Source organism: Geotrypetes seraphini, chromosome 12, assembly GCF_902459505.1.
Source record: "Geotrypetes seraphini chromosome 12, aGeoSer1.1, whole genome shotgun sequence".
In the NCBI taxonomy this organism is placed as follows: Eukaryota; Metazoa; Chordata; class Amphibia; order Gymnophiona; family Dermophiidae; genus Geotrypetes; species Geotrypetes seraphini.
Genome location: NC_047095.1, coordinates 51,634,100 through 51,648,043, shown reverse-complemented (window position 1 = coordinate 51,648,043; position 13,944 = coordinate 51,634,100). Strand labels below are relative to the sequence as shown.

The following is a 13,944-nucleotide window of genomic DNA, read 5'->3' as shown; positions in this document are numbered from 1 at the left end:
CCTAAACTAGCCATGTATATTCCCAAACATGGACAAAAGAGTCTATTTACATGCTTGTGTGGTTATCTACACATGTATTGACTTACGGTAAATATTTCCATTTGCACACATTCTTAGGGCCTGATTCTATAAATGGCGCTTAGGTTAGACGCCATAATCATGTAATGTAATGTAATGTAATGTAATTTATTTCTTATATACCGCTACATCCGTTAGGTTCTAAGCGGTTTACAGAAAATATACATTAAGATTAGAAATAAGAAAGGTACTTGAAAAATGTACACCTAGCAATGCCTAACTTAGTTCCACGTTGCAACTTAATTGTTTTTAATTGTATTAAATGGCATGGTAATTGACTACGCCATTAAAAACTGATTAAAAAAACATTACTTTAATGATCAATTTAAGTTGAATGTGGAATACAGCACAATACCTCGCATCGCTTAAGTTGAGGCGCCCTGTGACGCCTAATGACACCTACCTGGCCTAATATACCGGCACTTATCTCTAGGATGCCTAGCAATGCCACAGTCTGCTTAGGCGCTGCTAAATGTGATTCTATAAAGGACGCCTAGTAGTTGATTGACAACTGAGTGGAGCGATGCCTACAAGTTAGGTGCTGTTATGCCCCTTAAGGCCAGATTTTATAAACAGTGCCTATGTTAGGCACCCTCAACACACGACACCCTGCGACACTTAACCAAAATCCACATGAAGCCCATATTATTTCAATTAGCTTAAATGGTGGGGTAATTGACCACACGAAGTTAATTGAAAAAAAATTAAAAACAAACTAATTAAAAGTTGAATGCGGAATTCCACTCAGCGATGCTCAAGGTGAGGCACCTAACGATGCCTACCTGAAAAGTAGGTTCAGTTAGGAACAGGAAATAGGTGTGGTAAACTCAAGTGTTGCTAGGCTTGCGAGACAGGCACCGGTATATTAGGTCAGATAAAACCTGGCCTACTGTACCGATGCATACCTCTAAAGAACCTAGCGATGCCTAAGTCAGCTTAGACACCACTAGGCATGATTCTATAAGTGGCATCTAGCAGTCGATTGACAAGGTTCATAGACAACCCCGCGAAAGACAAAGGCGCGCGCCGACAACTGAGCGCAAGACGGAGGCGCGCGCCGAAGAAAATTACAGTTTTTAGGGGCTCCAACGGGGGGTTCTGTTGGGGAGCCCCCCCAGTTTACTTAATAGAGATCGCGCCGGCGTTGTGGGGGGTTAGGGGGGTTGTAACCCTCCACATTTTACTGTAAACTTAACTTTTTCCCTAAAAACAGGGTAAAAGTGAAGTTTTCAGTAAAATGTGGGGGGTTAGAACCCCCTAAACCCCCCACAACGCCCCCACAACGCGGCGCGATCTCTATTAAGTAAAGTGGGGGGGTTCCCACACACACCCCCGTCGGAGCCCTAAAAACAGTAATTTTCTGCGGCGCGCGCCTCCGCGCTGCGCTCAATTGTCTGCGCGCGCCTTTGTCCCGGCGCGCTTTTGACCTGACACCGCTTGACAATCACATGCACTGGCACCTATAAGTTAGGCGTGGTTAGGTGCCATTTATAGAATCTGGCCCTTAGTGACAGGCAGGTACCTTGCAAAGAGACTTAAGTTCCATTTACAGGATCACGTCCATCAGCGCCTATCACAAAACTTAGGCGCCAGTAATGAAGGCCAGGCTTTTACTGACCTATATTGCAGATTGTGCCTAAATTCTTTTGAGAATTGCGCCTATCTCTATCTCCATCCCTAAACACACCCATTTAGATGTTAGGCGCTTACCTTTTATAGAATCAGGTAGGTGCCTACTGTCCAATTATTATTTTTTTCCAATTAAGAGCTTGTTAAAGCTCTTTTAGGTACTTAATATAGGCACCTAACTTAGGCACCTCTTTATAAAACTACCCCTTGATGCCATTTTTAATGTACTTTAGAACCCCCCCCACCCCTAGTCATAGTAACATATAGTAGATGACGGCAGATAAAGACCCGAATGGTCCATCCAGTCTGCCCAACCTGATTCAATTTAAATTTTTTCTTCTTAGCTATTTCTGGGCAAGAATCCAAAGCTCTACCCGGTACTGTGCTTGGGTTCCTACTGCTGAAATCTCCGTTAAAACCTACTCCAGCCCATCTCCACCCTCCCAGTCATTGAAGCCCTCCTCCAGCCCATCCCCCACCAAACGGCCATATACAGACACAGACCGTGCAAGTCTGCCCAGTACTGGCCTTAGTTCAATATTTAATATTATTTTCTGATTCTAGATCCTCTGTGTTCATCCCACGATTCTTTGAACTCCGTCACCGTTTTCCTCTCCACCACCTCTTTGCATTTGTAAATAGTTGAAACCTACAAATTATGGGGTGAATGTAGGGGACATGGAAATGATTTTTTTTTTCTATATTTAAAAGCATATGAGAACAAATTAAGGTAGATTAGCAACCTCATTTTATACATTTACACCTGTACAAATTAATAGGTTTTACCAGCTCTGCTAACAAAAAGGAAATCTTACTGTACAGTTCTATTCTATACATTGCACACCCTAAGGTAACAGGTTTTCTGTAGCTAAAATATCCAATTATTTTTATACCACTCAAACAGCCCAAGCCAGTCAGCGGGAGGTTTATACAGTCAGTAATACGGAAGCACAATCACAACTCACTGCCTAGTCGCCTACATATATTCATTTACAGCTCCTTGAGGTACTGAAGCATTGGCTCCCATATTACGTTTTCGCCATAATGGAAATCACGAATCGCTCGGTCAATTTTCAGAGGGCTCAGCCGTAGATCAAAGATCATGTTGTAGTTCTGAATCAGCCGCTTTGCTCTCTGCTTTTCTAGCATGCCTGCATTAAACAAAAGGGCACACTTCACTAATCCGAACCTTTCATCTTGCTGTCAACTAAGGGCTCCTTTTACTAAGGTACGCTAATGTTTTTAGCACACGCACAAGATTAGCTAGGGAAGGATTAACCAATAGGCCAAGTAGGCACATGCCTAGGGCCCGAAATGGTCAGGGGGGGGGCCCGATGAAGGAGGGCATCAACATTGTTTTTTCCAAACGGCGATGGGCCCCTCCAGCATCGATCGGCAACGCAGGCCCCCTCGATCAGCAACGCGGACCCCACACTGATCGGCAACGCAGCCCCCCCCATCAACGGAAAGTAAGACAAGCAAGCAACGCAGGTAAGAAAGGCAACGGGAACTGTAAGTGTGCAAGGGGTGCTGCTTGCCCAAAGCTTCCCTTTGACGTAGCTTCCTGTTTCCGCCTGGGCGCATGGTGGGGTGGGACGGGGCAGGGGGCCCAGTGTACTTGGGTGCCTAGGGGCCCTTGATGAATTAATCCTGCCCTGAGATTAGCGCATGCTATAGCGCGCACTAGCCAAAAAATTACCGCCTGCTTAAAAGGAGGCGGTAGCAGCTAGCATGCGCAGCATTTTAGCTCGCGCTAAGCGCTCGCTAAAACCACTAGTGCACCTTTGTAAAAGGAGCCCTAAGTGTACATTCAGCTCCTGATGCTATTTCATTTAGTAATGCTGACCTAGTGGGATCTTAAGCCTATATTTCTGGTGGCTCAGCTCAACTGAATACCGGATATAAATCTCTTTTTTCTTTCTTCTTCCTCCTTTCCTTTTAACCTCCTCCCTTGAACATGGTGGGAAGGGGTGCGATAATAAAAACCTAATCAAGTTTCAAGTTTATTAAAATTTGATGAAACGCTAATCATAAATTCTAAGCGTTTAACAATTAAAAAATTAAAATGGGGAACAATTAACATACTTGTTAAAAGACAAGACGTAACTTACATGAAAACAAAAGGATAGTAGGCGGAAATACAATTTTAAAAAGAAAAGGTTAAAAACAAGAGGGCAAATGGGAGAAATCATATCAATATTGAATGTGATTAATACAGAAATAGTCAAGGGTGGACCCAGAGATCATTTAGCATTCATATGCATCTTTAAACAGGAAACTTTTAAGGTTTCCCTTAAATTTATCTAAATTTTTCTCAGACCTTAAGTGTGAAGGTAACGAGTTCCATATTGTAGGGGCTAAAGTTGCGAATGAAGAAGCCCTACGAGTACTAATGATGTTTAAAGATGGGACGTGAAGAAGGTGCTGAGATGCTGATCTTAAGGTTCTCGAAGGATCACGAGGGATGAGGAGCTTATGAACGAAGGCAGGTTCTTTGGTGTTCATGGTTTTAAAGGAAATTAAAGCAATTTTATATGCAATTCGATGAGGAATTGGTAACCAGTGTGCATTCTTTAGCAATAATAATAATAATAACAATTTATTTTCTTGTATACCGCCCCACCAGTAGTTCCAGGCGGTTCACAACAAGGAAAACTGAGACATTTCAGCAAGGGGGTAACATGATCAAATTTCTTCTTGTTTGTTATAATTTTTATGGCAGCATTTTGTATTAATCGTAGACGTCGGATATCTTTTGACAGACACCTTTATATAAGGAATTACAATAGTCGAGCGTGGAAATAATAAGGGAGTGAATTAGAATGTTGAGAGACTGAAGGTCAAGAACGTTTGCTAAGGATCTGATTATTTTGAGCTTGAAAAAACAGTTCTTAACAAGTGCACTAATCTGAAGGTGGTAGGACAGTTTACGGTCGAACATTACACCAAGGATTTTAACTGAACTGACGGAGTTTATCGGTGTGCCATTGACAGTAATAGGAGGTGTTAAGTGAATATTTTCTTTCCAGTGCAATAAGTGAGACATTCTAAACAGGTGGAGAGGCATAATCAAAAGAAACGTCTAAGTCCGTTTTGGGCCCAAGTCGCAAGTCGGACACGGGAAAAGGTCCATTTTCGAAAAATATGTCCAACATATTTTTTTCCCCAAAAATCGTCCAACTGTATGTCCAGCCGTTTGATTGCCCAGACCACTAAGTTGTCCATATTTATACTCCATTTTCATCTAAAAATTCATCCAAGTCACAAACACCTAGAAAAAGACCTTTTGGGCATGGGAGGGGCCAGAAAAGTGATGGATTGGACACCCTGACATGGCACCAGAATAGTGGGGTACCTTACAGGGCACTGCTGTAAACTTCACAAAAAGGGTCCCACATAAATATCTCATTACAGCTCCCTTATAGGTCATGGTGAGCCTCCCAAAATACCCCCAGAATCTACTAGACCCACCTATATAGCACCCCAATAGCCCTTATGGCTGCAGGAGCCACTTATATGGCAGTACAAAAGGGTTAGGGGTTTTTTGGGGGAATGCACATTTTTCACCATGAATGCAGTGATTAGAGTGGCTTATTGGTCTGGGTCCTCCGCTCCATGGTTCACTAACCCACCCCCAAGACCACTTAAGTCACCTCTGTGCAGCTCTACTAGCCTTTCCTATGCCAGGCTGCCAGGTGCTGATGTTCTGGAGGCAGATATGTAAAGTTGTTATTACGATTTTTAGGGGGGGGGCAGTGGTCACTGGGGCAGTGGTCACTGGGGCAGTGTGTGTGGGTCTGTGCTTATCTGGTCACTTTGGATACCTTCTTGTGACTTAGACCTGGTTTTAGATGGCCTAAGTCACAACGTCCAAGTTCCGTCTAGGCACTGTTGTAAAACTTTTGGTTATATATGTAGTACGACGAAGTCTAGGATGGCCCACGTCCCGCCCAAATCCCACCCTCGAAACTCCTCCTGAAATGCCCCTTTTAGCTCTGGTCATTCATCAGCACTGTGAAGGCCTAGGTCATTTTTAAATACGTCTAAAACCTGTTCAATTATCGGCACTTGGACGACTTGTCTCATTAATCGTCCAAGTGCCGATTTAGGCCAGTTTTTAGACATTTTTCTGTTTCAATTATGAGCCCCATGGGTAATATCCCTATAGCCACATGGAATCCACTCTGGATTTTTCCTCTTGCCTCTGCTGTACTGTACTGGGCTCTTTAGTTCCACCTGTAGTTCTTTCCTTTTGCACGCATGCCTGCAGGAGTGTTTGTTCTGCTGTCCCTATTTTATTCAGTGCATTTTCATCCCTTTTTCTGAATTCTGGTGCTTAGAGTGATTTTCACAGCTCTGCCTGCTTGAGAACCACAGACTTTGGTCTGTAGCTGACAGGCTGATCCCACTGGGTACCTGTTAACCAGCCTGCATAGTTTTTTCTGGTGTTCAGGGCCATCCCCGAAGTGGTCTCACCTCCTGTTTAGCAGGGGTCGAGCTCAGGCAGTTGGGCGCCCTTAGGCTCGGTGGTGTCTCGCAGGATGCCAGCTGCGTCTTTTCTCATCTCTGCCCGTTCCAGTGCGCATCTGTTGGTCCGCAGGGGTGGAGGTATAGTCAGGCATAGGAGTCTGACTGACAGCCCGAAGATCAGCTTTGCAGAAGCATTCCCAGCATTGAGGCAGTGAATTTCTCATCCAGCTAATGTGAGAGAGCTGAGGCAGGCTACAGCACAGATCTTCTGTCAGGTCACAGTGAGTACACAGGCTGTGAGCCTGTGAGATGAATCAGGGGAGGTCGGAAAAGTGGGGTTTTGAGTGTTTTTGAATGTTCCCCCTTCTTGAATAATTCTAAAATCACCATTTTTGGAGTTTGGGAAGTGTGGAAAATATAGCAATTTTGGCGTGAATTTTTTGATGATGGTCATCTTGGATTTTTATATGTGAGACTCCGTTATTAGAGGTGCTGAAGATATTGCCCCATACCCTAAACAGCTTTGAGGTTTTTGATTTTAAGAAATTTGAGAAGCGCTCTTGCAATATTTCTCAATGTAGGCAAGCTATTTATTGATAGTGTGATATTTATATAAGTTTACCCATTTTTTGGTGTGTATTTTTAATAGTACTACATATAGGTCATAGAACATTTTAACACAGTAAGCCAGCAGAATAGATATTTTGCATCAGAGCTCTTGGGACAAAACCAATAGGAATACTGTGCGCTGGACAGACCATATTCCAAGAGAAGAATGTTTTTGAAAATGCATACCAGCCCAGATTCAATAAATGGTGCCAGCCAGTTGGCGCCTAAATCGGGATGCCTATCTGATGTAGGCTGTCAGTTTCAGTTCGTGTCCCCCCAATGTATGGTGGTAGGGGTTAAGTGAAATGCGCACTGTCAGACGCCAGGTCCCAGGTTCAGTTCCCTCACAGATGACTCACCAGAAAGTAGAATAAACGAGCACAGCCAGAGGTGATTGCAAAAGAATATATTATAGAAATAGTCTTACAGAAAAGCAATATTCTGAAGCATTACAATTAAGTAGAGAGCATTACACTTAAGCAGAGAGCAAAGCAGTTTCTCTGCCCTACAAAGTCCAGAAAGAAGCTTGCAGTTCTAGGGAGAGCCAGAGAAAGAAAGAAAGAACCAGAGAGCCCAGAGATAGATAGATTGATAGCTCGATAGAAAAAGAGAGATAGATATGTGTTGCAGAGAGGAGGCTTTTATACCTTGGAGTCCCATTCTGAATAGAGAAAATATTGTATCTCCCAGTATCTTTCTGTTTAGAATTTGCAAACTGTTTGAGACAATGGTTAATTTAATGGATAAAGGAGGGTGTGATAATTGCAAGCATGGTGATGGGTTTAGCCTCTGGCTTCTTTGTCCCATTCAAGCAGGCCATTGTCCTAAGCACCCTCTTAATCAGACATTAACACCTTTTAGCTAGTCATGATTCAATCGGGGCAACTTAAAACATATCAGGGATACTTAACACAGTCTCCCTGCCTTACAGAGTCTATCTGCATTCCCATGCCAGAGTCAGATTGATATAATTTCCCATAGGCCTCCACTGACATAAGTAATGCCAACTAAAAATGCTGAATGGTAGCGATAGCTAGGCTGACATAGGCATCTAATACCCCTTCTCTTTTACAAAACCGTGCAAGCAGTTTATAGTGCTAGCTGGCACGCTGGAGCTTTTGCACTGCTCCGACGCTCATAAGAACTCTATTAGCATCGGAGCAGCGCAGAGCATTCAGCGTGCCGGTCGGCGCTAAAAACCACTTGCACAGTTTTGTAAAAGTGTGTGTGGGGGGGGGGGTTAACTTTTTTCATTGGTTTCATCAGCGCTGTTAATTGAACAGTGCCATTTAAAAAACAAAAAACCCAAAAAAGATTAAAAACTTAATTTTAAGGTAGGTGCCTACATCAATGAGCACCATGTAGGTGTCTTGTTGTTTGAATTTATGTTTTTGGGGGATTTTTTGTTCCCTTCCCCATGTTATATTTTAACTAATATTTTTATTGTAAACTGCTTAGATTCACTTTAGTTTTATTTTTAGCGGTACATCAAATAACTTGAAACTTCTGTGTACACTCAGGTGTCAAAGAACATAAGAATAGCCTTACTGGGTCAGACCAATGGTCCATCAAGCCCAGTAGCCTGTTCTCACGGTGGCCAATCCAGGTCACTAGTACCTGGCCAAAACCCAAGGAGTAGCAATATTCCATGCTACCGATCCAGGGCAAGCAGTGGCTTCCCTTGAGTCTTTCTCAATAACAGACTATGGACTTTTCCTCCAGGAACTTGTCCAAACCTTTCTTAAAACCAGCCGAAAAGTAGGCATGGTTAGGGTGGAGTTTGGATGTGGATAGAGTTAAGCACCAGTATTTTAGGCCAAAAAAAAACCCTGGCCTAATATACCAGCGCCTAAGTTGTAGATGCCTGCCGGTTTCTAATTCAACTTAGGCGCTGCTAGGTGTGATTCTACAAATGGTGCCTAACTTTGAATGATATGCAGTACATGCTGTTTTCAATGGTGCCTAAAATAGGGTTACCCAAACTTTAGCACAAAGAAACCCAGACACATGTCCCCGCCCTGTTCTGCTCCCAGCCCCGTCTTGTTCCCTTCTCAGCCCTGCCCCCATTCTGCCTCCCACCCTGCTCCCACAAAGCTTCGTCTTTCTTTTCTGACCTCTGGGCTGCATCTGGAGGACCTCTGAGCATTCGTGGATGTGTGTGACGTCATCCACACAGAAGCCCTCCAGATGCAGCCGGGAGATCAGGGCTTTCCAAAATCTGGACAAACTACTGGGTTTTGGAAAGTCCATCTGGGCACCCAGACAGACCTCTAAAAAGAGGACATGTCCAGGTTTTCTCAGATGTTCGGTAACCCTAGTCTATAGAGTTAGGTGCTGTTTATAGAATCAGACCCTCTCCCCCCCAATGCCTTCCCAGCCAAGACATTAAACTGTAGACGTTACCAGTATTTTTTGTGTCACAGAGCTGAAGTGTCTTTTCCAGTTTCCAGAAGCGGTCTATCCAGGTCTCTTGTTCCTCTGAGTCACAGTGATCAGTAGGTTGGAAGGCAGCCTCTGTTGCAGGTCTTGGTCTCCTTCCAGCTGTCTCGGTCACAGCTGCTGGATTTTCAGGAACAGATTCGCTTGTTTCCTTCTGTAAATTAAATTAATGAATGCAACTGCTCTGCATTTAGTCATTTTACTTTAAATTAATAAAAGAAAGTATTCTGTCTTTCCATATTTTATCCTGAACGAATATATGTGAATTATTTTGTTGAAAAAATGTTTTACTGGGTTCTTACTTCACTGAATAAGGCAGAGAAATAGCTTTTCGCTAACGAGCTTGGGGTAAAAGAATAGCCTAATAGTTACGAGTAGAACTGCAGGCTGAGAATGAGGGAAACCTGGGTTTAGTATTTGTTATGCTTCTTGTGACCTTGGACAAGTCACTTAGCCCCCTCCCTCCCTTTTTACAAAAGCACGGAAGAGGTTTTTAGCACCGGCCGGCACGCTGAACGCTCTAGGCTGATCTGACACTCATAGGAACTCTATGACCGTCAGAGCACACCGGCAAGTGCTGAAAATCTCTTCCGTGCTTTTGTAAAGGGGGGAGGGGTTAATCCTTCCTTGCCTTGGGTGAAAATCTCCATGTCTAAGGGAGAAAAAACTGTGCTAAAGCAACCCAGTCTACAAATTCATTATTCACAAATAAGAACATAAGAATTGCCGCTGCTGGGTCAGACCAGTGGTCCATCGTGCCCAGTAGTCCGCTCCCGCAGCGGCCATAGGTCAAAGACTAGTACCCTATTTGAGTCTAGCCTTACGTGCATATGTTCTGATCCAGTAGAAACTTATCCAACCTTGTCTTGAATCCCTGAAGGGCACTTTCCCCTATAACAGCCTCCGGAAGAGCGTTCCAGTTTTCTACCACTCTCTGGGTGAAGAAGAACTTCCTTACATTTGTACGGAATCTATCCCCTTTCAATTTTAGAGAGTGCCCTCTCGTTCTCCCTACCTTGGAGAGAGTGAACAATCTCTCTTTCTCTACTAAGAAATTTCCCTTCAATATCTTGAATGTCTCGATCATGTCCCCTCTCAGTCTCCTCTTTTCAAGGGAGAAGAGACCCAGTTTCTCTAGCCTCTCATTGTACGGCAACTCCCCCAGTCCCTTAACCATTTTTGTTGCTCTTCTCTGGACCCTTTCGAGTAGTACTATGTCCTTTTTGGTGCAGTGACCAATGTTGGACGCAATATTCCAGATGGGAGCGCATCATGGCCTGATACAGTAGCATGATAGCCTTCTCAGATCTGTTTCTGATCCCCTTCTTGATCATGCCTAGCATTCTGTTCGCCTTTTTCGCCGCCGCCGCACATTGCAAAGAAGACTGTAAACATATCTTCATTACTACAGTTCTCCTTTAGCTTAAATGTGAAGATTTTCACTGTTCTGTTTTTTCCAGTCTAATCACTAAGGAAGCCGATGATAAGAAGGATTTCTATATTTTAAGTAGTCATGGTGCTGCTGGTGTGGAAACCAAAGTTAAAGTTTGGAGGCTTCCAGTGTTTATTAAAACATATGCCTGTTTTTGCCCTACTGGGTGATAAGGTGACTTCAGCAAACATAAATTTGGTGATTGACCTAGTTGTACTCTTTGCTCCCTTTTGTGAGCATTTAATATTAGCGCATGGCCATTAATTTAGAAAATGGAAAATCAGCCATTTTCCGGCTGCAGGAGAAATGGCCTTATCATGCCAGAAGGATCTACACGAAGGTCACTTTCTACCTGCAGTTTTGTAAAAGGAGCCCTTAGTGAGGGGAAAAAAGTAATTTGTAATGGAATTTATTTTCACTTACTTAAGTGAATTCATTATAATATACAATGAGGGAGCAATAGTCCCCTAATTCTATAGATGGCACTCAGAAAAATTAGCATTGATAATTGGCTGCTAATAATAAATTATCAGCGCTTCTTGACATGAATTTAAATTTTCATATGCATTGTTAGGCGCTGGGATCCACGCCTAAATTTTATGCATGTTTCCAAAAAGGGTGCGTGGCCAAGGGAGGCGCATGGACGGATCAGAGATCCACACCTAAATTTTAAGCATGGATCCAAAAAGGGTGCATGGCCAAGGGAGGCGCATGGAAGGATCAGAGAGCCACACCTAAATTTTAAGCATGGATCCAAAAAGGGTGCGTGGCCAAGGGAGGCGCATGGAAGGATCAGAGAGCCACACCTAAATTTTAAGCATGGATCCAAAAAGGGTGCGTGGCCAAGGGAGGCGCATGGAAGGATCAGAGAGCCACACCTAAATTTTAAGCATGGATCCAAAAATGGTGCATGGCCAAGATAGGCGCATGGACGGATCAGAGATCCACAACTAAATTTTAAGCATGGATCCAAAAAGAGTGCATGGCCAAGATAGGCGCATAGACGGATCAGAGATCCACAACTAAATTTTATGCATGGATCCAAAAAGGGTGCGTGGCCAAGGGAGGAGCATGGACGGATCAGAGATCCACACCTAAATTTTAAGCATGGATCCAAAAAGGGTGCGTGGCCAAGAGAGGCGCATGGGCGGATCAGCAGCATTCCTGTAATTTGCATGCAGTGTTACAGAATAATTTAGGCATGAGAATTTACACCAGGTTTAGTTGGTATAAATCCTCTTGCCCACAGTTATGCGCCAATCGTGGTACCAAATGTTATTCTATAAATGGCGCACAACTCTGAGTGCCATTTATAGAATAGCACTTAGCGCTAATTTTTATTGGCACCATATACAGAATTTAGCCCTATGTCTAATCTGTATCTGAATCATTTTAACTTCAGATGAACATTGTATAAAATAAACAAATATCTATGCACACTAATAACAATTGTTAGATATTCCTTCTTTTAGACAAGTTAGATTATTTAGAGTTGCTGGCCCCTTTGACTTGCTTCCTTGGAGGATACATTTGCACATTAGTGGGCTGATGCTCTCTGGAAAATCAGCTACAGGAAATAGGAGAGAGGAAAAAAAGACAAATGGACAGCAGCCACTTGAAAGAGAAATAGCAGACGACAGGATAACAGAAAAGAGAAACTGGGATCAACAAATGGAAAAATAAAATGAAATGCATTTCTGTTTTTATTTCTTCATTGTTGTAGTACATGCTGTTTAACTTCTTGAGGTTCCCGGTTCATTTTTTGTTTAAATATTTTTATTTTCAGTTTGTGATCCCTTGTTAAATTCCTTCAGATATGGTGTTCATGCAGGCATTTCTGCTGACATATGACACTGTCGAGTCCTTTTTTTTTTTTTTTTTTTTTAGAATTTTAAAGATAATCAGTACAAAACAGCACTCAACAGGACAACCCATGTCAAGGGATAGAGTGGAATAATAAAGAAAATATAAGGAAATTAAGATTTGATGGGACAGGGACAGGATGGGGATGGAGATAGATTCCGTGGAGATGGTGACAAATTTGTCCCCATGTCATTGAAAAGACAACAGTTATAGTTATGACATTAATCTTGCTGATTTTGGATTATTATTCTAATGACTGTTATAAGGGCATTACAATTAATGCAGAATGCTGTTGCCTAGCTTGACCAGTTGAATTGGCTTTCGATAGGTTTCCATGCATACTTCAAATGACTTTCTATAGCTTTTATAGTTTTTAAATAGGTTGTTGCAGGCTTATGTGTTTTGTGGTCACAGGACACACTATTGTTGGCAGTTCCTTCACCTAGAACAGGGGTAGGCAATTCCGGTCCTCGAGAGCCGGAGCCAGGTTTTCAAGATATCCCTAATGAATATGCATGAGAGAGATTTGCATGCCTGTCACTTCCATTATATGCAAATCTCTCTCATGCATATTCATTAGGGATATCTTGAAAACCCGACTGGCTGGGGGTCCCCCAGGACAGGTTTGGGAACCACTGTTATAGGACTTTTTTTGGATAGGACAGGGGTAGGCAATTCCGATCCTCGAGAGCCGGAGCCAGGTCAGGTGTTCAGGATATCCACAATGAATATGTATGAGATGGATTTGCATGCACTGCCTCCTTGAGATGCAAATCTATCTCATGCATATTTATTGTGGATATCCTGAAAACCTGACCTGGCTCCGGCTCTCGAGGACTGGAATTGCCTACCCCTGACCTAGAATGAGTCCTTTGCAAATGTGTATGGACTCGGGGGGGGGGGGGGTTTCCCCTCTTAGACCCTGTTTTGTGGAAAGCCCTTCCAATCTCCATGTGCAAGGTTGTTGGTTACATTAGCCTAACATATAAAGAAACTAACAATTTCATTTAAGAAGCCATGATACTTATCGATTCAGTCACTGCCTGTAGCCTAAAGGTTAGAAGTAGAACAAGGAGAATTGGGTTCATTTTCCACTGCAGCTCCTTGTGTTTCTGGGCAAGTCAATTAATCCTCCATTGTCTTGGATACAAAATAAATACCTGTACACAATATGTAAACCGCTCCTTGATTTTAAATGGTTACAAAACCAACAGAAAGGTGTTAGAACAGAAAGGTGGTATATCAACTACCACTCCTTACATCACATCAACTGTACATACCAGGTGGGCATGCTGGCTTCGGAAAATCCCAGCATCATTGTAGAGGTCCCCTGCAGAATATGATTTCCTTTTCACTTTCCCTTAAAGTAAAATGATATGTTATCATATATTCTTTTTTTCAGTCTATTTTTCCTCATAGATGTT

General features: G+C 42.9%; 1 protein-coding gene across 1 annotated transcript in view; it reads right to left on the bottom strand.

Moving 5' to 3' along the window:
• Positions 1 to 2,410: 2,410 nt before the first annotated feature.
• The window catches only part of C12H1orf87 (chromosome 12 C1orf87 homolog), a 38,143-nt gene continuing 26,609 nt past the window's right edge, over positions 2,411 to 13,944 (bottom strand). The window contains exons 10-12 of the mRNA XM_033915263.1: positions 13,801 to 13,880; positions 9,190 to 9,379; positions 2,411 to 2,858 (exon numbers count right to left, since the gene is read on the bottom strand). Of these exons, the coding sequence (XP_033771154.1) occupies positions 2,698 to 2,858; positions 9,190 to 9,379; positions 13,801 to 13,880 (431 nt within the window). The 3' untranslated portion in view covers positions 2,411 to 2,697. The remainder of the gene's footprint in view (positions 2,859 to 9,189; positions 9,380 to 13,800; positions 13,881 to 13,944) is intronic.